Source organism: Syngnathus scovelli, chromosome 3 (assembly GCF_024217435.2).
Source record: "Syngnathus scovelli strain Florida chromosome 3, RoL_Ssco_1.2, whole genome shotgun sequence".
NCBI classification, from domain to species: Eukaryota; Metazoa; Chordata; class Actinopteri; order Syngnathiformes; family Syngnathidae; genus Syngnathus; species Syngnathus scovelli.
In genome coordinates, this window is record NC_090849.1 from 5,152,669 (window position 1) to 5,179,796 (window position 27,128).

At 49.4% G+C, this 27,128-nt stretch overlaps 1 protein-coding gene and 2 long non-coding RNA genes across 11 annotated transcripts; all 3 read left to right on the forward strand.

The window, feature by feature from the left end:
* The first annotated feature begins 8,214 nt into the window (after positions 1 to 8,214).
* Positions 8,215 to 9,280, forward strand: LOC137840123 (uncharacterized). The gene is made up of 4 exons (XR_011086575.1): positions 8,215 to 8,401; positions 8,507 to 8,620; positions 8,847 to 9,002; positions 9,063 to 9,280. It is a non-coding gene; the product is annotated as an uncharacterized lncRNA (long non-coding RNA).
* A 158-nt stretch (positions 9,281 to 9,438) lies between these two features.
* Positions 9,439 to 15,026, forward strand: LOC125994543 (janus kinase and microtubule-interacting protein 3-like). 9 transcript variants are annotated; one of them, XR_011086683.1, is made up of 13 exons: positions 9,450 to 10,359; positions 10,503 to 10,616; positions 12,474 to 12,538; positions 12,749 to 12,811; positions 12,898 to 12,996; positions 13,110 to 13,208; positions 13,290 to 13,349; positions 13,464 to 13,529; positions 13,591 to 13,659; positions 13,737 to 13,814; positions 13,871 to 14,112; positions 14,192 to 14,317; positions 14,687 to 15,026. XR_011086683.1 is itself a non-coding variant. In XM_068650318.1 (13 exons), the coding sequence occupies exons 4-12, from the start codon at positions 12,479 to 12,481 to the stop codon at positions 14,081 to 14,083; spliced, it is 807 nt and encodes a 268-aa protein (XP_068506419.1). In that variant the 5' UTR covers positions 9,450 to 10,118; positions 10,255 to 10,359; positions 10,503 to 10,616; positions 12,474 to 12,478; the 3' UTR covers positions 14,084 to 14,112; positions 14,192 to 15,026. The 9 variants fall into 9 exon arrangements, 6 of the variants coding, with proteins under 6 accessions (XP_068506421.1, XP_068506422.1, XP_068506419.1 ...); XM_068650318.1 differs by having other exon boundaries at positions 9,450 to 10,118; positions 10,255 to 10,359; positions 14,192 to 15,026; XM_068650316.1 differs by having other exon boundaries at positions 14,192 to 15,026.
* An 860-nt stretch (positions 15,027 to 15,886) lies between these two features.
* LOC125994484 (uncharacterized) lies at positions 15,887 to 18,394 on the forward strand. The gene is made up of 4 exons (XR_007490632.2): positions 15,887 to 16,006; positions 16,185 to 16,355; positions 16,501 to 16,578; positions 18,106 to 18,394. It is a non-coding gene; the product is annotated as an uncharacterized lncRNA (long non-coding RNA).
* Positions 18,395 to 27,128: the final 8,734 nt, after the last annotated feature.

Sequence of the window (27,128 nt, forward strand, 5' to 3'; positions counted from 1 at the left end):
CTGAACAACATTACGCCGCACTGAACAACACCATGCCGCACTTAACAACACCATGCCGCACTGAACAACACCATGCCGCACTGAACAACACCATCCCGCACTGAACAACACCATCCCGCACTGAACACCATCCCGCACTGAACAACACCATGCCGCACTGAACAACACCATGCCGCACTGAACAACACCATGCCGCACTTAACAACACCATGCCGCACTGAACAACACCATGCCGCACTGAACAACACCATCCCGCACTGAACAACACCATCCCGCACTGAACAACACCATCCCGCACTGAACAACACCATCCCGCACTGAACAACACCATGCCGCACTGAACAACACCATGCCGCACTGAACAACACCATGCCAAACTGAACAACACCATCCCGCACTGAACAACACCATCCCGCACTGAACAACACCATGCCGCACTGAACAACACCATGCCGCACTGAACTACACCATGCCGCACTGAACTACACCATGCCGCACTGAACAACACCATGCCGCACTGAACAACACAATGCCGCACTGAACAACACAATGCCGCACTGAACAACACCATGCCGCACTGAACAACACCATGCCGCACTGAACAACACCATGCCGCACTGAACAACACCATGCCGCACTGAACAACACCATCCCGCACTGAACAACACCATGCCGCACTGAACAACACCATGCCGCACTGAACAACACCATGCCGCACTGAACAACACCATGCCCCACTGAACAACATTACGCCGCACTGAACAACACCATGCCGCACTTAACAACACCATGCCGCACTGAACAACACCATGCCGCACTGAACAACACCATCCCGCACTGAACAACACCATCCCGCACTGAACACCATCCCGCACTGAACAACACCATGCCGCACTGAACAACACCATGCCGCACTGAACAACACCATGCCGCACTGAACAACACCATGCCACACTGAACAACACCATGCCGCACTGAACAACACCATCCCGCACTGAACAACACCATGCCGCACTGAACAACACCATGCCGCACTGAACAACACCATGCCACACTGAACAACACCATGCCCCACTGAACAACATTACGCTGCACTGAACAACACCATGCCGCACTGAACAACATTATGCCCCACTGAACAACATTATACCGCACTGAACAACATTATGCCGCACTGAACAACATTATGCCGCACTGAACAACACCATGCCGCACTGAACAACATTATGCCGCACTGAACAACATTATGCCGCACTGAACACCATGCCGCACTGAACAACACCATCCCGCACTGAACAACACCATGCCGCACTGAACAACACCATGCCGCACTGAACAACACCATGCCACACTGAACAACACAATGCCGCACTGAACAACACCATGCCGCACTGAACAACACCATGCCGCACTGAACAACACCATGCCGCACTGAACAACACCATGCCGCACTGAACAACACCATGCCGCACTGAACAACACCATGCCGCACTGAACAACACCATGCCGCACTGAACAACACCATGCCGCACTGAACAACACCATGCCGCACTGAACAACACCATCCCGCACTGAACAACACCATGCAGCACTGAACAACATTATGCAGCACTGAACAACATTATACCGCACTGAACAACACCATCCCGCACTGAACAACACCATCCCGCACTGAACACCATCCCGCACTGAACAACACCATCCCGCACTGAACAACACCATGCTGCACTGAACAACACCATGCCGCACTGAACAACACCATGCCGCACTGAACAACACCATGCCGCACTGAACAACACCATCCCGCACTGAACAACACCATGCCGCACTGAACAACACCATGCCGCACTGAACAACACCATGCCGCACTGAACAACACCATGCCCCACTGAACAACATTACGCCGCACTGAACAACACCATGCCGCACTTAACAACACCATGCCGCACTGAACAACACCATGCCGCACTGAACAACACCATCCCGCACTGAACAACACCATCCCGCACTGAACACCATCCCGCACTGAACAACACCATGCCGCACTGAACAACACCATGCCGCACTGAACAACACCATGCCACACTGAACAACACCATGCCGCACTGAACAACACCATCCCGCACTGAACAACACCATGCCGCACTGAACAACACCATGCCGCACTGAACAACACCATGCCACACTGAACAACACCATGCCCCACTGAACAACATTACGCTGCACTGAACAACACCATGCCGCACTTAACAACACCATGCCGCACTGAACAACACCATGCTGCACTAAACAACACCATGCCGCACTGAACAACACCATCCCGCACTGAACAACACCATCCCGCACTGAACACCATCCCGCACTGAACAACACCATGCCGCACTGAACAACACCATGTCGCACTGAACAACACCATGCCGCACTTAACAACACCATGCCGCACTTAACAACACCATCCCGCACTGAACATCACCATCCCGCACTGAACAACACCATCCCGCACTGGACAACACCATGCCGCACTGAACAACACCATCCCGCACTGAACAACACCATGCCGCACTGAACAACACCATGCCGCACTGAACAACACCATGCCGCACTGAACAACACCATCCCGCACTGAACAACACCATGCCGCACTGAACAACACCATGCCCCACTGAACAACATTATACCGCACTGAACAACATTATGCCGCACTGAACAACATTATGCCGCACTGAACAACACCATGCCGCACTGAACAACATTATGCCGCACTGAACAACATTATGCCGCACTGAACACCATGCCGCACTGAACAACACCATCCCGCACTGAACAACACCATGCCGCACTGAACAACACCATGCCGCACTGAACAACACCATGCCGCACTGAACAACACCATGCCGCACTGAACAACACCATGCCGCACTGAACAACACCATCCCGCACTAAACAACACCATGCCGCACTGAACAACATTATGCCGCATTGAACAACATTATGCCGCACTGAACAACATTATGCCGCACTGAACAACATTATGCCGCACTGAACAACATTATGCCGCACTGAACAACATCATGTCGCACTGAACAACACCATGCCGCACTGAACAACACCATGCCGCACTGAACAACACCATGCCCCACTGAACAACATTACGCCGCACTGAACAATATTACGCCGCACTGAACAATATTACGCCGCACTGAACAACACCATGCCGCACTGAACAACACCATGCCGCACTGAACAACACCATGCTGCACTGAACAACACCATGCCGCACTGAACAACACCATCCCGCACTGAACAACACCATGCCGCACTGAACAACACCATGCCGCACTGAACAACACCATGCCGCACTGAACAACACCATGCCGCACTTAACAACACCATGCCGCACTGAACAACACCATGCCGCACTGAACAACAACATGCCGCACTGAACAACAACATGCCGCACTGAACAACACGACGCCGCACTGAACAACACTACGCCGCACAGAACAACACGACGCCGCACAGAATAACACAATACCGCACAGAACAACACCATGCCGCACAAACAGTTTTAGATAATATTACGTCGCAGTCATGCGACGCGGACATGACGTCAATAGGCGGAACTCATGGCAAAATTATAATCCGTGGGCGTGGCTTGCAACAGGAAGTAGGAAAGCGGCAATGCTGGCAAACAAGACACAGCGGTTAGTAACACGACGACTAACAAGACAAATATTTTTGTTTTCAGCTTGCAACTTGACCGTCTAGAGCGTACAAGGTAATTACAACTCATTGTTTTGAAAAATATGTTTTTTTGTAGGCCTGAAAAGCGAGGCAGTGTGGCATTTGGGAGGAACGTCGAACTCGGCGTCTGCTTCCAGCCACAGACGCCAAATTTCGACGATTATTTCGACTGGTCAACGTTTGTAAATTATTGCGTTGATTAAAAACTTTATTTAACTCTACTCTTAACTTTGCCGTTTCAGATATGCGGGTATTACACCGCGGAAATGACGTCAATAGGCTGAACTCTCGCCAAAATTCAAATCTGTGGGCGCAATGGCCTTGAGCGAGACAACGGATACAAACACGACGATTATCAACAGAAATATCTTTATTTTCTGCTTGCAAGTGGACCGTCTAGAGCGTACACGGTAAGTACAACTCATTGTGTTTAAAAAGATTTACGTTTGTGTAGTTTGCGTTGCGTTGTATCTGTGAATGTTGGTTGAGGCTAAATGTTAATGTTTAATTTCCTTCCTTTAGGTTCCACGGTGTTTGTTGGCTGTATGTTTTCCACTGCAAGAAGAGGCTCGTATCATTGACCAGCAGGAGCTACAATGGTGAGTACCCCTTTCGTCGTCCATTTATGTTAAACACTTCCTATTTCATGTCTAACAGTACTCGATTTAACAAATAACCATAAATAAATACAGTGTGGGCAGTCAAGTTAACATATGTGATTATCCTGCCTAATATGTTTATCACAAATATGTCACTAATATGTTTATTTGTTTATCACAACACCTTTGGACCTTCAGCAATCGATTATTTCCCTTCATCTACATAGAGACAGAACGATTGTGTCTTAAACATCTCATTCATTTCACCAAATAACTTCACGCAGGTGGATAACGGCCGTCTCGGTCACGCTATGTTGCGTGATGCAGTTTTGAAGAACCAAATGCATTTATTCAATGAATAAGTCAAGCTAGATCTATGTTTATGATGTTGTACGTTACGGTACCGATTGAAGTTGAGTCCGAAGCCAGTGGAAAACAGCGCTGCGTTTGTGCTCTCCAGGTACAAATGTTGTGATCTCTGACTGACGACCGGGCGAGACTCGAGTAAGAGATGTCCAAACGAGCTCCGGCAGGGCGGGTCAAGGCGGAGCGAACGGACGCCTTTCAGGCCGCCAATGACGAGCTGAGAGCCAAACTGATGGACGTCCAGTTAGAACTTCAGCAGGAGAAGAACAAGGTGAAAACCTCAACAGACAGACACTGCCTTCCTCCCTGCCTGCTTCCCTGCCTGCCTCCCTGCCTGCCTCCCTGCCTGCCTGCCTCCCTGCTTGCCTCCCTCCCTCCCTCCCGCCCTCCCTCCCTCCCTCCCAGTTTCCCCGATGTAGATTTGACATGCGTGTGCCATGACTGTGTCAGCCTACGTCAACAAATGCACCGAGGACGTCAGCACCACTAAGAATATCATCACCCGGGGCAACCAACGACCCTGGATGACTGAGGAGGTACGTCAAACGCTACGAGCGCGGAACTCTGCCTTCAAGTCTGGCGACAAGGAGACACTGAGGACAGCGAGAGCCAACTTGAACCGTGCCATCAGGGTAGCGAAGCGAGACCACAGTCGAAAAATTCAGGATCGTTTCCACGACGCCAACAACACCAGGAGTATGTGGCAAGGCATACGGGCGATTACAGACTACAACTCACCCTCCCCCCCCGGTGGGTGAAGTTGATGCTGACTTTCTAAATGGTCTAAATAACTTCTTTGGGAGGTTCGAGGCACTAAACGGCACTCCAGCAGTTAAAACTGTCCCCCATCAGGAAGAGGAGGTACTCTGCCTTGACTCCGCTGATGTGTTGAAGACCCTGAGGAGAGTCAACCCCCGTAAGGCCCCTGGCCCCGACAACATTCCTGGGCGTGTGTTCAGGGAATGTGCAAGTCAGCTGGCTGGGGTCATCACAGACATTTTTAACACCTCGCTGGGCCAAGCCACAGTGCCAGCGTGCTTTAAGACTGCCTCCATCATTCCGGTGCCGAAGAAACCTCAAATCACCTCATTTAATGATTACCGGCCTGTTGCACTGACTCCGGTCATGATGAAGTGCTTCGAAAGGCTGCTTAAAGATCACATCGTTTCCAGACTCCCCCCATTATTTGACCCGTTCCAGTTTGCCGACCGGCAAAACCGCTCCACTCAGGACGCCATCTCCTCCGTTCTTCACCTGAGCCTGGCTCACCTGGAGGAGAAGAACACCCATGTTCGGATGCTGTTCCTGGACTTCAGCTCAGCGTTTAACACCATCATCCCACAGCATCTAGTAGGAAAATTGGAACACCTGGGCTTCAACACCCCCCTTCGCAACTGGCTGCTAGACTTCCTCACCAACAGACCTCAGTCAGTCCGGGTCGGACAGAACACCTCTGATGTCATCACCCTCAGCACAGGCTCCCCTCAGGGCTGCGTCCTGAGCCCCCTGCTGTTCACCCTGATGACACACGACTGCGTCCCCAGGTTCACCACCAATCACATCGTGAAGTTCGCAGACGACACAACGGTGGTGGGGCTCATCAGAGACAACAACGACCTGGACTACAGAGAGGAGGTGGAGCAGCTGGTGGGCTGGTGCAGAGACAACAGCCTGATCCTGAATGTGGAGAAGATGAAGGAGATCATCGTCGACTTCAGGAAAAGCCAGCCTCACCACGCTCCACTGATCATCAACAGCTCAGCTGTGGAGGTGGTCAGCAGCACCAAATTCCTGGGGGTCCACATCACAGAAGACCTCACCTGGACTATGAACACTACGGCACAGAAGCGCTTGTACTTCCTGCGGAGGATGAGGAGAGCCCACCTGCCCCCACCCATCATGAGGACGTTCTACAGGAGCACCATAGAGAGCATTCTGACAAGCTGACTCTCTGTGTGGTGTGGAGGCTGCACCGCCTCCGATTGGAAGAACGTGAGGAGAGTGGTGAGGACAGCAGAAAGGATCATAGGGGCTCCTCTTCCCTCCATTCAGGACATTTCATCTCAGCGCTGCATGTCCCGTGCCCGTAACATCATCAATGACCCATCACACCCCCACCATGGACTGTTCTCCCTGCTGCCCTCTGGGAAGAGGTTTCGCACAATCCGCTGCAGGTCCACCAGGTTCTGCAACAGCTTTTTCCCTGCTGTCATCAGACTGTTGAACATTAGAACTGTTGAGCTCTAAACTGAACTCTGCATCACACATTCACAGAACTGTACTTTATGACACTACGGACCTTTATCTTGCACTATCTCGCACTACCAACTTTACTGAACTTGTGTAAACCCTTTAAATAGAAGTTTAATACATGGTTTAGCATTCCTCTGCACACTCTTGAATACTGTTTTGCCTACTTGCACTATTGCATAATTAGCACTGCTGCACTTTATACTTATTTGTAATATATATATATACAGTATATGTATATATATATTTTCATAGGATATGTTACTTCTATTCAACTGCAATATCACTACTTTGTTGTAAGCCGTGTGCAACGAAATTTCGTTTTGTATGCACCATGTGCAGACAAGATGACAATAAAGTTTGTCTAAGTCTAAGTCATGTCAGGTCAGCTGTCTGGAGAGAGAGAGAAGTCAGGACCTGCGGGCGGAGCACCACCGTGCCACCGCCGCCATGACGGAACTCAAAAGCAAACTCCATGAGGAGAAGCAGAAAAAGTTAGCCCTTACCAGGGAGACATTACTGCGGCAGCATGAAATGGAGCTGATGAGAGTGATCAAAATCAAAGATGGAGAGATCCAGCGACTGAATGCCTTGGTCCTCAGCCTGAGGGACGGCTCCATGGACAAGGTGATCCGCTCAATCCGTGTCTGACTAACCGCACGCCACGTCGGGCTCCGATGCGGCCGCTACCGTATTGTGTAGCTTGTCCCCAGTAAGCGTCGCGGCGCTCCGTTGCGGTCTCAACGGCCCGATGTGGCGCAATGTCTGCTCAGGTGAGGAGCGGGGGCGCTTTGCTGGCGGAAGTGGAGGAGACGCGGCGGTGTCGGGAGACCGAGCGGTGTCGCCTCCACCAGGAGCGCGGAAGAAGCCCTGGCAGCGGCCCAGCAGGCCTGGCAGTCCCGAGCGGCCGAGCTCCGATCGGCTCATCACCAGCATCGGGAGGAGCTGAGCCGAACCAAGAGAGACTGCGAGAGGGAGATCCGCCGACTGGTAGGACTGATCAGATGCGCGGTGCGTGGCTATGTTCCCAATTTCGTTGTATACCTGCAGTGCAATGACACCTAAGGCATTCTATTCTATTCTATTTCACAAGAAGAAAACGTCCGGTTGCTCGCTTCGCTTTTGTCACAGCAATGGTGTTCTAGTCGATTCAAGATAAAAATTGGCCGGTTGCTCTCTTTGTTTTTGTCACAATTCTGGCAAATGAGTTTGCCCGCCTGCCTGAGCGCTCCCCGTTTGTACATCCAGATGGATGAGATCAAGCTGAAAGACAGAGCGGTTAGTGTTTTGGATAAATCCCTGGGGCCGGCCACGTCCACCGCCTTCAGCTGCAGACTCAGGCTGCCGAGCAGCAGATCGCTGCCCTGAGGGATTCCCAAAGGGCGGGCCTAAACTACCCTGGAAGTGGGGTCAACGGCGCTACTAGCAATCCTCTTCATAGCGTAAGCCACCTCATCACACACTTGCAGTACGCATGACTTAGTTCGTTGCTGGAGGAAGGTACTTTGAACGAGTGGTTGTGTGTGTGTGTTGCGGGGCGTTTTCAGTCTCAGGAGGATCGGGACACGCGAAGGTTTCATCTGAAAATCGCTGAGCTCAGCGCAGTCATCAGGAAACTGGAGGATCGAAACGGCCTGCTTTCTGAAGAGCGCAATGAACTGGTAATTTATTGACGGCACGCTTGAAGGTTTGCGCTACGTTTGATGCGCGCCATCCAGCGAGGCACCCATTGCGCTTGCTTATTAGTTGAGCGGCGAGTCGGTTGCCTGGTAGATGTCTTTTATTGGGAGCCAAAGCCACGATTCCGTTCAAACCGATGCAAAAGGAATGGATACGTTCTGGCCCGCGTGTTGTGCGTCTTTCGCATCCCGCATTTCATGCTTGCAGCTTAAGCGACTGAGAGAAACAGAAAGCCAGTTTCTGCCACTCCTGTACAAAAACAAACGCCTGAGCAGGAAGAATGAAGAACTCTCGCTGGTGCTGTGTCGCCTTGAAAACAAAGTGCGCTTTGTCACCCAGGAGAACGAGGAGATGGCAAGCTTGGTAAGTCGACGCGAACAACGGCGGCATGCCAACAGAGTCCACTGAATTTGTGTTCCACAGAGAAGGCCTAGTTCGCTCAATGACCTGGAGCGCGGTTGCGGCCAGCAGGACGGTGAAATGGAGTTCCTTCAAGTTGTGGAGCAGCGGCACATCATCGACGACTTGTCCAAGGTCTTCAGGCAGGCGACTCGGTGCACGTACGGCAGCGCCGCGCTCGCTCGCTGTCGCCAGGAAACCTTTTCCGTCCAAAGCTTGGCCGGCGGCCGCCATCCAAAAAATTGGCCCCTTAAATTCCGACCTTTCAAGCAGGAGCATTGTGCGCACGCGTTTGAACACGCTTTAGACTTGTTTTGCCGTTTTCAGCAGCTCAAAGCTCCCGTTTTGTCAGCGCCTTTGCCACTCGCTGTGCGCTGAAAACGACGGACTCGCCCGGCTGCTCAGCCCGTCAACCATGAGCCGCGAGCGCGACGTCATTGTCCGTAGGCAGCTAGTGGCAAAATGCACCCTGTTAGAGTTGCGCTCGCTCCAACTTATTTTGCAAGAACCACACGGGAGACAAGTAAGTTCTTTTGGACACCTGCAGGTGGAGAGTCCATCCGTTGTACGAATGAAGTCTGACTCTCGGCTCCTGCACGAGCATTTTTATTAAGAGAAACAGGGTGGGTGTAAGAGTGGATTGAATAGAGAAAGCCCTTGACCTCTAGTCAAAACATAGCAAGGGATGTTTTACGACTTTGTGTAGGAAGGGATAAGCGATAGGGATAAATAAGGGATAAATAATATTATTTATTACAGGTTGCAGTCAAAGTCAAAGCAACATAATCATACGATAAAGATAATCTGGAAAACCCTGACACACCCTGTAGTTGTCACTTTTGGAAAAGACGAGCGTCCCTCCAATCATCGCCGGTGACGGGTTTTTCAGGCTCTGGAGACAGGAGCTCATGTCAGAAATGTCATCGTGAGTCGCGTTTGTTTCTGCGCCGGAGCCGTTCGTTCCCTTTGCATCCAAAGAATCTCAAAGGCGGATTATTTGTGTCGACGGGAGAGAGATTTGCTGCTACGATACCGCCGTCGAGAATCTCTGAGGAGGAACAAAGCGTGAGGTCCTGCAAGGTGAGTCTGTTTGTTTGCGGCTGCTTGGTGTTGCGCAAGATGAAATGGCCTTTTTCTCGCTATCGTTCCTCTCGTCGATTCATCGTGAGGTGTCGCTTCAGTTTGTTCAGAGAGATGTTTGCTTCCGCGCCCGCAGGTCATCGAAACATTTTACGGCTACGACGAAGACGTGTTGGTGGACTCGGACGGATCGTCCTTGTCTTTTCACACCGACAGAACCCCCGACACGGAACCCGAAGAGGTAGCCCGCCATTTCTGCCAGCGTATTGGCGCCAAACATTCCTCTTCAGCCTGGAATCGGACTCGTCTTTGCGTCGCGGGTGCTTTGTCGCCGGTCTGACTGATTCTGGTACTAGTGCTGTGTTGCATTGGTGTGTGCATTAGGAGGCGGAGCTTCGCTACCGCCAGCTGACGCAAGAATATCAAGCGCTGCAACGAGCCTACGCTCTGCTAGCCCAGACCAGCGGAGGGGACTACGACGCCGAGAAGGAGATCAAGGTGGCGCCCCTTCCCGCAACCCCCGGCCGGGTCGCAGCCTCCCCGTTCTCACCCAGCCTCGGGTGTTCTCTGGTCTGAAAGGAGGAGGAGGAGCCTCCCTCCTCCTCCTTTCAGACCAGAGAAAAGCTGATGGTAGTGTCAAACGCACCTCTTTCAATAAGGTGCCCCCGGCTTCCCGGTAACGGGTTTGTCTTAGCCGGGTTCGGAGATTCGTCCGTAATCTAACCACCCGAGTTAAATTAACTCCACCGGAATCAATCTAATTTCTGTACGACGCCAATCCCTCTCAAGTCACCCTAAGCTCGAGCCGAGTAACTCAATTCGAGGCAAGACTTCGAAGTGACCGCATCGTATTGATGGCTCCCCGCTAATGTTTGAAGTTCTTATTATGTTACGGATATTTTTAGATGTCTTTGTTAAGACCTCAGGGATTCGTTTGTATAGCGCACCCTAGCACTAGTTTTGCCGAAGTAAATGTTGATATGGGTCCGTTCTACTTGGTCGCTCAAGCAGCGAGCCGACCAACTTGTTTATTCGAAAGAGAATCGAATTAATAAAAGTGTGACAATAATAGCATTTAAGGAGAAAATTAATGCACTTTACGTTATTAATTCTAACTTCTTATATGTAGATCAAGCACTTAACTGTCGGAGTGCTTCACCCCACTTGATTGCTTAAAAAGAATAACAACTTTCTTAAAACGAATAAAAATGTCTTACTCTATTTAGATTTGCCCAGTAATTAATTTGGAAGGCAAGTCTATTTTTCGATCGTGTCCTGTTTAACTTTTGACGCGGCCCGACGGACAATCGAAATACTTTTATCCTTCACCAACTCAAATGATCTATTTTAACCATCGTCGTTATTTTATTTAGAGGAAGTAAATTTTCAAACGAATTCACTTTTGACGAAATTCACTCTTCCCTTAAATATCTACGAAAGTTATTTAATTCTCTAACATGTTCGGAGTTACTTTTTACGCGGCCCGTCAAAAGGGGAAACGGGCCTGCGCCCTTCAAATAATTAAATTACTTTCAGTTCTACACCAAACCAATAATCCGATTCAAACACTTCCGTTAATTTATTCAGACGAAGCAAACTTTCAAACGGATTGAAATTCACTCGTGTCTCAAATAACTACGAAAGTTATTCAATTCTCTAAAATTGTCTGATGTTACTTTTTTTTATTACGGTCCTATGTTATACCATAATAACCCCCCGCACATTAATCAAATTGTCAAATCAACCCCGAACCATCGATTGTACATTCAGTACAAATCAGCGCACAACAAAGTAGATGAATATACACAACACATTTATTGAAGAAACATGAAATAGAATTACAATTCTTAATCACTCCAGAAACCGAACAATTTCACCCACTGATACCCGTGTTAATAAAATCATTCAATCCCAGAACAATTCGATTGCAAAACACAGTTCATGAAAGAGGGAATCAATTTTTAGCCAAGCAAAGAAATCAAGAAGTAAAAATCACATTTGTGCTTCTCCAAACAATTTATGTCACGCCACTATTCTCATAGTGACGGGTCCCTTGATCGAATTGACTAACAATATTGCTTTAAGCTGTTACAGAATACATTTTTAGCCAAGCAAAGAAATCAAAAAGTAAAAATCACATTTGTGCGTCCATGCGTGACTCACAATCCGACACCGTGTTCCTGTTTTATTTCTATTTTAACTTGCTTAGCTTATTTTGGCCCCTTTTTTGGTCTCATGTTTTGGTCTGGCGCCATCTTTTGGACAAATTTGGAATTTCAGCTCTGCCAATTTATTCCTGTGAACAATCCATATTTTACCATTTGCACCATCTCTTCCCCCCATGTTACATGACAGTAGAAATGGGTCACTATCAAAGCAGAGTAGCAGATCTGGAGTCAGCGCTGAAGCAACAAGGACAGGTAAGCTTATCAATGAGCACACCTTTTTGTCAGACAAAATAGCTACATTCTTCAGTCACTCATTCGTCTGGCATTACTGGACCAACCCCCCCCCTGAACGTGGCTGGGAAAATGCGGAGAAAAGCAAATGTCATTTTCCAGTCAACCAAAGAATTTGTGGATGAAAATGACACAACATTCCAAAGCTGTCCACGCGTTTGTCTCTTCTAGAATGTCAAGTGGGTGGAGGAGAAGCAGCTGCTGCGTCAGAGCAATCAGCAGTTGGCCGAAAAGGTGACGGAAAGAAAGGCGCTGGGCGGAGTCGCTTGGCGTCACACCCGTCCGGAAGCCCCGCAGATGAGGTCTGACTGTCTTTTCAGGTCAGGCGGATGGAGGCGGAAGAAGCGCGTCTGAAAGAGCGCATCCAGGATATCCGAGACCAAAACGAACTGCTTGAGTTCCGCATCCTGGAGCTGGAGGTGGGAAGACTCGCACAAGCGTGTTGAGGCCAGAGATGTGACGGACGGACGGACGGACGGACGGACGGACGGACGGACGGACGGACGGACGGATGCATGCCTCTGCCTTTCAGGAGAGGGAGTGGCGCTCCCCCGTCTTGAAGTTTCTGCAAGTCCGTTTCCCAGACGGCCTCAGCCCTTTGCAGATCTACTGCGAGGCCGACGGCGTGAGCGTACGTAAGGCGTCCCTCGCAACCCTAACCTTAACCTGAGGTCCCAGAACACCTTACATTGCTCCTTGCGCCTTTCCCCAGGACATCGTCATCAGTGATCTGATGAAGAAGCGGGACATCCTGGGCGATAACGCCGTAAGTGTATGTCGAACTCCTTATGTTCGCACTCCACGAGACTCGGCGGCTCAAATGTGACTTTTGGAAGGCTTTGCGCTGAAAGAACCTTGTTGACGCTGTGCCTTTGGGCTCTTGCAGAATCTCACCAACGAGGAGCAGGTGGTCGTGATTCACGCCAGGACCCTTCCCACCCTAGCCGAGAAGGTAACGCGCACGTCCACGCACGCTCTCGCATTCTGCTTATGTGACAGCAGCCTTTCCTCAGTGGTTAGAATACATCAAAGTGACCAAGTCAGCACTTCAACAGAAGATGTTGGACATTGAAAGTGAGAAGGTAGACAGACACGCGACATCAGCCAAGGGGAACTCGGGGCAATGTGCCCCAACAATTCTGACCTTGAGCTGTGCTAGGATATGTTCTGCAACCAGAAGGGCTACCTGGATGAAGAGTTGGACTTCAGGAAGCGTTCCATGGACCAGGCTCATAAGGTAAGCCGCCCTCAAATCTCCCGCCGGACCACTGATGGACGAGGATTGCGGCCCAGAGGATCATGGAGCTGGAGGCCATGTTGTACGAGGCGCTACCGCAGCGGGACTGCCCCGCCACGGACGGCGAAAAAGCCAGCCACGCTGGCGTGAATGACGTGCTGACGGCGGATCAGAGACAAGAGCTTAGGAGCGCCGTGGACCAATGGAAGCGAGCCCTGATGTGGGAGTTGAGGGAGCGCGACGCTTGCATCCTCCAAGAGAGAATCTGAGAGAGGATCTGCTGCACAGCGCGCAACAGGTAAGGGCCCAAAGCCAGCCCGGCACTTACTTGCACGCTTACTGGCTTTTGAAGGCTACTTTCCATTTGTCCGTCCTAGAGGAACAAAGAGCTGAAAGAATTCATCGAAGCTCAGAAGAGACAAATCAAACAATTGGAGGAGAAGTTTCTGTTTCTCTTTCTAGTCTTCTCCTTGGCCTTCATTCTGTGGCCCTAACACCAGCTGGTGAGTGAGCTCCAGCGGCACCGCACTCGACACCTCCGATACACTGCCAGCCGGTCTCAGACGTTGGCAGACGCTCCGATGCCGACGTATACCCCCCGCCACGGTGACAGAGGCACCGCGTCACACCGGCGCTCATCCAATCAGAAGGCAGGAAAGGCAAATTCACATGCAGGGCACTCTTGAACCAGAAGAGAGCGCCACAAAAAACGGTTGTTGCCCCAAACGCGCACTAAAAAGGGTCAGAATAACAAGAGTCCCACCGGCCAGCCGGGGCCACCCGTCCATCCATTTCTTCAGGGGGGGAAAAAATTGGAGTCACCGGTGAGTACATTTTGCATTTAGCTCTGCTTTTCTGCTTCTGTCTTCAAGTGTGTGGCATCCTGCGACCAAAGATTCAGCCAACCCCAAAGCGGTTGACCTCAACGTCCCACCACCATTCCTACCAGAGCAGGTGACGTGATGCTTTGGACATCCTTCCGTCTCAGATGCCCAAAAGTACTCTTTGCCACATCTGCGGCAATACGGTGTCTTTTCAAAGGTGCAAATAAATCCAGCGTGGGCGGAACACGCACGTCTTCGGTTTTTCCCGCTTTGTTTGTGTGACAGCTGTTGTGAAAATTTTACACAAATAAAGTTGTATAGTACAGGTTTGGCCAAGCCGCAACTCCCGAACCGCATGCGGCTCTTTTATGTTCATATCAACATTTGTGTGTGTGTGTAGGTGTGTGTGTGTGTGTGTGTGTGTGTGTGTGTGGGGGGGGGGGGGGTTGTGCGTGTTGGCTTCACTTGAGTTCAATTTTGTATTTTCGTCAAAAGCGCATGTGGTGAAATTCCACAAAGTAGGATGGGCAAACACATTCCAGTAAACTATTAGTGTCAATTGGGCTCTCGAAATGGCAGGGAAAAGATGCACAGCAAAACGAAAATATGTAGATGAACACAGGACGTTTTTATCAGAGTGGGAAAGTTTCTATTTTTTGTTGAACGTGATGGCAAACCATTCTGCCTGATACGTCAGACCTCAGCGCATTTCAAAGATTCAAATCTTCAGCGCCATGCACTTCAGCTCACTCCATGCTAACATTGATCAGGCGTCGAACCCGCAACATCATGCTTAAGAGGTGGACATGCTAACCAGTGCGCCATTATGTCAACGCATAACAACTGTAAATCTACTAAACAAAACAGCGGTTGCTATATGACATCTGCCGCGTGTGGTCACGTGACAGACGTCACGTGATGGGCAGAACTTCCGCCGGAATTCAAATCCGCGGGGAGAGTTAACTTGTTTAAAAGGGAGTGGGCAGAAGAATTATTTAATTTATTTAAGTCTATTTGGAGTGTGCGCCATTATGTCAATGCATAACAACTGTAAGTCTACTAAACAAAACAGCGGTTGCTATATGACGTCTGCCACGTCGTGGTCACGTGACGCGGACGTGACGTCGACGCCTACTTTACATCCCACCGATCACAGGACCCCTCGGCTGCATAACCGCGCCCCCTTCCCAACCAATCGGATTTGCTATACGCGAAAACTTCCGCCAAAATTTAAATCCGTGGGCGTGGCTCGCAACAGGAAGTAGGAAAATGGCGATGTTGACAAAGACACAGCGGATGGTAACATACGACTAACAAGAGAAATATTTTTATTTTCTGCTTGCAACTGGACCGTCCAGAGCGTACACGGTAAGTACAACTAATCGTTTTTAAAAAAGAAGTACTTTTGTTGCCCTGAAAAGCGAGTGAGTGTGGCGTTTGGGGGGAACGTCGAATTTCGACGATTCTTTCTGGTCAACGGTTGTAAATGATTGCGTTGATTAAAAAAGAAAACTTGATGTAACTCTACTTTTAACTGCCGTTTCAGATAAGCGGGTATTACGTCGCAGTCATGTGCCGCGGATATGACGTAATTGGCTGAACTTCCACCAAAATTCAAATCTGTTGGCGCGATGGCCGTGAGCCACTGAGCAACGACGAATATCAACAGAAATATCTTTATTTTCTGCTTGCAACTGGACCGTCTACAGCGTACACGGTAAGTAACACTCATTGTGTTTAAAGAGATTTACGTTTGTAATAGCAACGTGTAGCTGAGGCGCTAGCAGAAGTGTAGCCGCGTTGCGTTGTACGTGTGAATATTGGTCCAGGCGAAATGTTAATGTTTAATTTCATTCCTTTAGGTTCCACGGTGTTTGTTGGCTGCAAGTTTTCCACTGCAAGAAGAGGCTCGTATCATTGACCAGGAGCGAGCTACAATGGTGAGTAGCCATAACATTTATGTTAAACACTTCCTATTTCATGTCTAACAGTACTTGATTTAACAAATAACCATAAATAAATACAGTGTGGGCACTGAAGTTAACATATGTGATTATACTGCCTAATCTGTCACCGAGTATATTGTTGCAAAGTAATATAAGATCCAAAGTTGTAATTCAGAATAGTTTTCAAAAGAAGGCCATTAGAATTATATACAAGTCTGATTACCCTGAACATAACAACAAGCTATTAATTAAATCACAAATTCTTCAATTCAAAGATTTGGTAGATTATCAGAATAATAATGTCTAACAGTAATTGATTTAACACATCACGATAAGTGGATTGAGTGTGGGCACTTTCAAGTTAACATATGTGATTATACTGCCTAATCTGTTACAGAGTATGTTGTTGCCAAGTAATGTAGAATAGATCCAAAGTAGTAATCCAGAATAGTTTTGAAAAGCCCATTAGAATAATAAACAAATCTGATTACCTTGAACATAATAGTTAAGTGTTGAATATGTCCTATGAAGTCAAAATTGGGCACCATCATGTGGTGAAATTTGGAATTGCATCACATCCAATTTTGCCTGGGAACAAACAGATTAAATAAATCTTAGTCTTAAATAAGCCACTCCTTCTCAAACAAGTAAACTCTGCCCATTTTGCGCAGTAGATGTTCTGTTAATATCTAGTATTTATACAAAGTCATAATTTAAATTGCTTTCAACCTTAATTCATCGCTTCAACCAACATTACTCGCTCTTATTACCAACTTGTATCGATTTAACTAAGCGTTTAATACTTCCTATCAGGTCTCAAGTCAAGATTTGGCAAAATACAATTTCAGCAAATCCAATTTTGCCAGGCAACAAAAAGAGATTAAATAAACTAAATAAGTCTTCTTCCCATTAAATACATCAGAAAAGTCTGTCTTGTAACCAGTCCTCTTCAAACAAGTAAAGTCTGCCCGTTTTGTGCCGTAGATTTTGTGTCTATGCCTAGTATTTATACAAAATCATAATTTAAACGACTTCATTCCTTCATTCACTTTGGAAATTTGGAATTGCAGCAAATCGAATTTTGCCAGGGAACAAAAATAGATCAATTAAACTAAATAAGTCTTCTTCCCATTAAATAAATTAAAAAAGTCTGTCTTGTAACCAGTCCTTTTCAAACAAGTAAAGTCTGCCCATTTTGTGCCGTAGATTTTGTGTTTATGCCTAGTATTTATACAAAATCATAATTTAAAGGATTTCATTCCTTCATTCACTTTGGAAATTTGGAATTGCAGCACATCAAATTTTGCCTGGGAAGAAAAGTAGATTAAATAAATTTAATAAGTCTTACTACTTCCCAATAAATAAATTAAATACGTCTTACTTGTTCCCACTCCTTTTCAAAAAAGTAGTTTAAAACGAGGGCCATTTACTCAACCTTTAACCTCAACCCCGCACGTCACATTGTGTTGTATCTGTGAATGTTGGTTGTGGCCAAATGATAGTTTTCTTTCATTCGTTTAGGTTCCACGGTGTTTGTTGGCTATATGTTTTCCACTGTCAGAAGGATGAAAATACAAAGTACAACGCTTGGACGTGGGCGACGACGTCACCGGTGAGTCCTTCCTTCCTATTTATTTACCTTCTAGGTGCTAGAGGCTAAGTGTTAGAAGCTAAGTGTTAGAGGCAACACAATACGAACAACACAACACAATACGAACAACTCAACACAATATGAACAACTCAACACAATATGAACAACACAACAAAATACGAACAACACAACACAATACCAACAACACAATACCAACAACACAACACATTACGAACAACACAACACAATACGAAACACAACGATACCGCACTGAACAACACGATACCGCACTGAACAACACGATACCGCACTGAACAACACGATACCGCACTGAACAACACGATACCGCACTGAACAACACGATACCGCACTGAACAACACCATGCCGCACCGAACAACACCATGCCGCACCGAACAACACCATGCCGCACTGAACAACACAATGCCGCACTGAACAACACCATGCCGCACTGAACAACACCATGCCGCACTGAACAACACCATGCCGCACTGAACAACACCATGCCGCACTGAACAACATTATGCCGCACTGAACAACACCATGCCGCACCGAACAACACCATCCCGCACCGAACAACACCATCTCGCACCGAACAACACCATGCCGCACTGAACAACACCATGCCGCACTGAACAACACCATGCCGCACTGAACAACACCATGCCGAACCGAACAACACCATGCCGCACTGAACAACACCATGCCGCACTGAACAACACCATGCCGCACTGAACAACACCATGCCGCACTGAACAACACCATCCCGCACTGAACAACACCATCCCGCACTGAACAACACCATGCCGCACTGAACAACACCATGCCGCACTGAACAACACCATCCCGCACTGAACAACATTATGCCGCACTGAACAACATGATACCGCACTGAACAACATTATGCCGCACTGAACAACATTATGCCGCACTGAACAACATTATGCCGCACTGAACAACATTATGCCGCACTGAACAACACCATGCCGCACTGAACAACATTATGCCGCACTGAACAACATTATGCCGCACTGAACAACACCATGCCGCACTGAACAACACCATCCCGCACTGAACAACACCATCCCGCACTGAACAACACCATGCCGCACTGAACAACACCATGCCGCACTGAACAACACCATGCCGCACTGAACAACACCATGCCGCACTGAACAACACCATGCCGCACTGAACAACACCATGCCGCACTGAACAACACCATGCCGCACCGAACAACACCATGCCGCACCGAACAACATTATGCCGCACTGAACAACATTATGCCGCACTGAACAACATTATGCCGCACTGAACAACATTATGCCGCACTGAACAACATTATGCCGCACGGAACAACATTATGCCGCACTGAAAAACACCATGCCGCACTGAAAAACACCATGCCGCACTGAACAACACCATGCCGCACTGAACAACACCATGCCGCACTGAACAACACCATGCCGCACTGAACAGCACCATGACGCACTGAACAGCACCATGCCGCACTGAACAGCACCATGCGACACTGAACAACACCATGCCTCACTGAACAACACCATGCCGCATTGAACAACACCATGCCGCATTGAACAACACCATGCCCCACTGAACAACACCATGCCGCACTTAACAACACCATGCCGCACTGAACAACACCATCCCGCACTGAACAACACCATCCTGCACTGAACACCATCCCGCACTGAACAACACCATGCCGCACTGAACAACACCATGCCGCACTGAACAACACCATGCCGCACTGAACAACACCATGCCGCACTGAACAACACCATCCCGCACTGAACAACACCATGCCGCACTGAACAACACCATGCCGCACTGAACAACACCATGCCGCACTGAACAACACCATGCCCCACTGAACAACATTACGCCGCACTGAACAACACCATGCCGCACTTAACAACACCATGCCGCACTGAACAACACCATGCCGCACTGAACAACACCATCCCGCACTGAACAACACCATCCCGCACTGAACACCATCCCGCACTGAACAACACCATGCCGCACTGAACAACACCATGCCGCACTGAACAACACCATGCCGAACAACACCATGCCGCACTTAACAACACCATGCCGCACTGAACAACACCATCCCGCACTGAACAACACCATCCCGCACTGAACAACACCATCCCGCACTGAACAACACCATCCCGCACTGAACAACACCATGCCGCACTGAACAACACCATGCCGCACTGAACAACACCATGCCGCACTGAACAACACCATGCCAAACTGAACAACACCATCCCGCACTGAACAACACCATCCCGCACTGAACAACACCATGCCGCACTGAACAACACCATGCCGCACTGAACTACACCATGCCGCACTGAACTACACCATGCCGCACTGAACAACACCATGCCGCACTGAACAACACAATGCCGCACTGAACAACACAATGCCGCACTGAACAACACCATGCCGCACTGAACAACACCATGCCGCACTGAACAACACCATGCCGCACTGAACAACACCATGCCGCACTGAACAACACCATCCCGCACTGAACAACACCATGCCGCACTGAACAACACCATGCCGCACTGAACAACACCATGCCGCACTGAACAACACCATGCCCCACTGAACAACATTACGCCGCACTGAACAACACCATGCCGCACTTAACAACACCATGCCGCACTGAACAACACCATGCCGCACTGAACAACACCATCCCGCACTGAACAACACCATCCCGCACTGAACACCATCCCGCACTGAACAACACCATGCCGCACTGAACAACACCATGCCGCACTGAACAACACCATGCCGCACTGAACAACACCATGCCGCACTGAACAACACCATGCCACACTGAACAACACCATGCCGCACTGAACAACACCATCCCGCACTGAACAACACCATGCCGCACTGAACAACACCATGCCGCACTGAACAACACCATGCCACACTGAACAACACCATGCCCCACTGAACAACATTACGCTGCACTGAACAACACCATGCCGCACTGAACAACATTATGCCCCACTGAACAACATTATACCGCACTGAACAACATTATGCCGCACTGAACAACATTATGCCGCACTGAACAACACCATGCCGCACTGAACAACATTATGCCGCACTGAACAACATTATGCCGCACTGAACACCATGCCGCACTGAACAACACCATCCCGCACTGAACAACACCATCCCGCACTGAACAACACCATGCCGCACTGAACAACACCATGCCGCACTGAACAACACCATGCCGCACTGAACAACACAATGCCGCACTGAACAACACCATGCCGCACTGAACAACACCATGCCGCACTGAACAACACCATGCCGCACTGAACAACACCATGCCGCACTGAACAACACCATGCCGCACTGAACAACACCATGCCGCACTGAACAACACCATCCCGCACTGAACAACACCATGCAGCACTGAACAACATTATGCAGCACTGAACAACATTATACCGCACTGAACAACACCATCCCGCACTGAACAACACCATCCCGCACTGAACACCATCCCGCACTGAACAACACCATCCCGCACTGAACAACACCATGCCGCACTGAACAACACCATGCCGCACTGAACAACACCATGCCGCACTGAACAACACCATGCCGCACTGAACAACACCATCCCGCACTGAACAACACCATGCCGCACTGAACAACACCATGCCGCACTGAACAACACCATGCCGCACTGAACAACACCATGCCGCACTGAACAACACCATGCCCCACTGAACAACATTACGCCGCACTGAACAACACCATGCCGCACTTAACAACACCATGCCGCACTGAACAACACCATGCCGCACTGAACAACACCATCCCGCACTGAACAACACCATCCCGCACTGAACACCATGCCGCACTGAAACACACCATGCCGCACTGAACAACACCATGCCGCACTGAACAACACCATGCCACACTGAACAACACCATGCCGCACTGAACAACACCATCCCGCACTGAACAACACCATGCCGCACTGAACAACACCATGCCGCACTGAACAACACCATGCCACACTGAACAACACCATGCCCCACTGAACAACATTACGCTGCACTGAACAACACCATGCCGCACTTAACAACACCATGCCGCACTGAACAACACCATGCCGCACTAAACAACACCATGCCGCACTGAACAACACCATCCCGCACTGAACAACACCATCCCGCACTGAACACCATCCCGCACTGAACAACACCATGCCGCACTGAACAACACCATGTCGCACTGAACAACACCATGCCGCACTTAACAACACCATGCCGCACTTAACAACACCATCCCGCACTGAACATCACCATCCCGCACTGAACAACACCATCCCGCACTGAACAACACCATGCCGCACTGAACAACACCATCCCGCACTGAACAACACCATGCCGCACTGAACAACACCATGCCGCACTGAACAACACCATGCCGCACTGAACAACACCATCCCGCACTGAACAACACCATGCCGCACTGAACAACATTATACCGCACTGAACAACATTATGCCGCACTGAACAACATTATGCCGCACTGAACAACACCATGCCGCACTGAACAACACCATGCCGCACTGAACAACATTATGCCGCACTGAACAACATTATGCCGCACTGAACACCATGCCGCACTGAACAACACCATCCCGCACTGAACAACACCATGCCGCACTGAACAACACCATGCCGCACTGAACAACACCATGCCGCACTGAACAACACCATGCCGCACTGAACAACACCATGCCGCACTGAACAACACCATGCCGCACTGAACAACACCATCCCGCACTAAACAACACCATGCCGCACTGAACAACATTATGCCGCATTGAACAACATTATGCCGCACTGAACAACATTATGCCGCACTGAACAACATTATGCCGCACTGAACAACATTATGCCGCACTGAACAACATCATGTCGCACTGAACAACATCATGTCGCACTGAACAACACCATGCCGCACTGAACAACACCATGCCCCACTGAACAACATTACGCCGCACTGAACAATATTACGCCGCACTGAACAACACCATGCCGCACTGAACAACACCATGCCGCACTGAACAACACCATGCCGCACTGAACAACACCATGCCGCACTGAACAACACCATGCCGCACTGAACAACACCATGCCGCACTGAACAACACCATCCCGCACTGAACAACACCATGCCGCACTGAACAACACCATGCCGCACTGAACAACACCATGCCGCACTTAACAACACCATGCCGCACTGAACAACACCATGCCGCACTGAACAACAACATGCCGCACTGAACAACACGACGCCGCACTGAACAACACTACGCCGCACAGAACAACACGACGCCGCACAGAATAACACAATACCGCACAGAACAACACCATGCCGCACAAACAGTTTTAGATAATATTACGTCGCAGTCATGCGACGCGGACATGACGTCAATAGGCGGAACTCATGGCAAAATTATAATCCGTGGGCGTGGCTTGCAACAGGAAGTAGGAAAGCGGCAATGCTGGCAAACAAGACACAGCGGTTAGTAACACGACGACTAACAAGACAAATATTTTTGTTTTCAGCTTGCAACTTGACCGTCTAGAGCGTACAAGGTAATTACAACTCATTGTTTTGAAAAATATGTTTTTTTGTAGGCCTGAAAAGCGAGGCAGTGTGGCATTTGGGAGGAACGTCGAACTCGGCGTCTGCTTCCAGCCACAGACGCCAAATTTCGACGATTATTTCGACTGGTCAACGTTTGTAAATTATTGCGTTGATTAAAAACTTTATTTAACTCTACTCTTAACTTTGCCGTTTCAGATATGCGGGTATTACACCGCGGAAATGACGTCAATAGGCTGAACTCTCGCCAAAATTCAAATCTGTGGGCGCAATGGCCTTGAGCGAGACAACGGATACAAACACGACGATTATCAACAGAAATATCTTTATTTTCTGCTTGCAAGTGGACCGTCTAGAGCGTACACGGTAAGTACAACTCATTGTGTTTAAAAAGATTTACGTTTGTGTAGTTTGCGTTGCGTTGTATCTGTGAATGTTGGTTGAGGCTAAATGTTAATGTTTAATTTCCTTCCTTTAGGTTCCACGGTGTTTGTTGGCTGTTTGTTTTCCACTGCAAGAAGAGGCTCGTATCATTGACCAGCAGGAGCTACAATGGTGAGTACCCCTTTCGTCGTCCATTTATGTTAAACACTTCCTATTTCATGTCTAACAGTACTCGATTTAACAAATAACCATAAATAAATACAGTGTGGGCAGTCAAGTTAACATATGTGATTATCCTGCCTAATATGTTTATCACAAATATGTCACTAATATGTTTATTTGTTTATCACAACACCTTTGGACCTTCAGCAATCGATTATTTCCCTTCATCTACATAGAGACAGAACGATTGTGTCTTAAACATCTCATTCATTTCACCAAATAACTTCACGCAGGTGGATAACGGCCGTCTCGGTCACGCTATGTTGCGTGATGCAGTTTTGAAGAACCAAATGCATTTATTCAATGAATAAGTCAAGCTAGATCTATGTTTATGATGTTGTACGTTACGGTACCGATTGAAGTTGAGTCCGAAGCCAGTGGAAAACAGCGCTGCGTTTGTGCTCTCCAGGTACAAATGTTGTGATCTCTGACTGACGACCGGGCGAGACTCGAGTAAGAGATGTCCAAACGAGCTCCGGCAGGGCGGGTCAAGGCGGAGCGAACGGACGCCTTTCAGGCCGCCAATGACGAGCTGAGAGCCAAACTGATGGACGTCCAGTTAGAACTTCAGCAGGAGAAGAACAAGGTGAAAACCTCAACAGACAGACACTGCCTTCCTCCCTGCCTGCTTCCCTGCCTGCCTCCCTGCCTGCCTCCCTGCCTGCCTGCCTCCCTGCTTGCCTCCCTCCCTCCCTCCCTCCCGCCCTCCCTCCCTCCCTCCCTCCCAGTTTCCCCGATGTAGATTTGACATGCGTGTGCCATGACTGTGTCAGCCTACGTCAACAAATGCACCGAGGACGTCAGCACCACTAAGAATATCATCACCCGGGGCAACCAACGACCCTGGATGACTGAGGAGGTACGTCAAACGCTACGAGCGCGGAACTCTGCCTTCAAGTCTGGCGACAAGGAGACACTGAGGACAGCGAGAGCCAACTTGAACCGTGCCATCAGGGTAGCGAAGCGAGACCACAGTCGAAAAATTCAGGATCGTTTCCACGACGCCAACAACACCAGGAGTATGTGGCAAGGCATACGGGCGATTACAGACTACAACTCACCCTCCCCCCCCGGTGGGTGAAGTTGATGCTGACTTTCTAAATGGTCTAAATAACTTCTTTGGGAGGTTCGAGGCACTAAACGGCACTCCAGCAGTTAAAACTGTCCCCCATCAGGAAGAGGAGGTACTCTGCCTTGACTCCGCTGATGTGTTGAAGACCCTGAGGAGAGTCAACCCCCGTAAGGCCCCTGGCCCCGACAACATTCCTGGGCGTGTGTTCAGGGAATGTGCAAGTCAGCTGGCTGGGGTCATCACAGACATTTTTAACACCTCGCTGGGCCAAGCCACAGTGCCAGCGTGCTTTAAGACTGCCTCCATCATTCCGGTGCCGAAGAAACCTCAAATCACCTCATTTAATGATTACCGGCCTGTTGCACTGACTCCGGTCATGATGAAGTGCTTCGAAAGGCTGCTTAAAGATCACATCGTTTCCAGACTCCCCCCATTATTTGACCCGTTCCAGTTTGCCGACCGGCAAAACCGCTCCACTCAGGACGCCATCTCCTCCGTTCTTCACCTGAGCCTGGCTCACCTGGAGGAGAAGAACACCCATGTTCGGATGCTGTTCCTGGACTTCAGCTCAGCGTTTAACACCATCATCCCACAGCATCTAGTAGGAAAATTGGAACACCTGGGCTTCAACACCCCCCTTCGCAACTGGCTGCTAGACTTCCTCACCAACAGACCTCAGTCAGTCCGGGTCGGACAGAACACCTCTGATGTCATCACCCTCAGCACAGGCTCCCCTCAGGGCTGCGTCCTGAGCCCCCTGCTGTTCACCCTGATGACACACGACTGCGTCCCCAGGTTCACCACCAATCACATCGTGAAGTTCGCAGACGACACAACGGTGGTGGGGCTCATCAGAGACAACAACGACCTGGACTACAGAGAGGAGGTGGAGCAGCTGGTGGGCTGGTGCAGAGACAACAGCCTGATCCTGAATGTGGAGAAGATGAAGGAGATCATCGTCGACTTCAGGAAAAGCCAGCCTCACCACGCTCCACTGATCATCAACAGCTCAGCTGTGGAGGTGGTCAGCAGCACCAAATTCCTGGGGGTCCACATCACAGAAGACCTCACCTGGACTATGAACACTACGGCACAGAAGCGCTTGTACTTCCTGCGGAGGATGAGGAGAGCCCACCTGCCCCCACCCATCATGAGGACGTTCTACAGGAGCACCATAGAGAGCATTCTGACAAGCTGACTCTCTGTGTGGTGTGGAGGCTGCACCGCCTCCGATTGGAAGAACGTGAGGAGAGTGGTGAGGACAGCAGAAAGGATCATAGGGGCTCCTCTTCCCTCCATTCAGGACATTTCATCTCAGCGCTGCATGTCCCGTGCCCGTGACATCATCAATGACCCATCACACCCCCACCATGGACTGTTCTCCCTGCTGCCCTCTGGGAAGAGGTTTCGCACAATCCGCTGCAGGTCCACCAGGTTCTGCAACAGCTTTTTCCCTGCTGTCATCAGACTGTTGAACATTAGAACTGTTGAGCTCTAAACTGAACTCTGCATCACACATTCACAGAACTGTACTTTATGACACTACGGACCTCTATCTTGCACTA

What these genes read in the sequence shown, in the direction of transcription:
- LOC125994543 (XM_068650316.1), top strand. Translation starts at nt 10,158, where the DNA reads ATGAAATGGCCTTTTTCTCGCTATCGTTCCTCTCGTCGATTCATCGTG. An exon ending in TCCGCATCCTGGAGCTGGAG is followed by an intron (nt 12,997 to 13,109) that starts GTGGGAAGACTC and finishes TCTGCCTTTCAG; the next exon opens with GAGAGGGAGTGGCGCTCCCC. An exon ending in TTCCCACCCTAGCCGAGAAG is followed by an intron (nt 13,530 to 13,590) that starts GTAACGCGCACG and finishes GCCTTTCCTCAG; the next exon opens with TGGTTAGAATACATCAAAGT.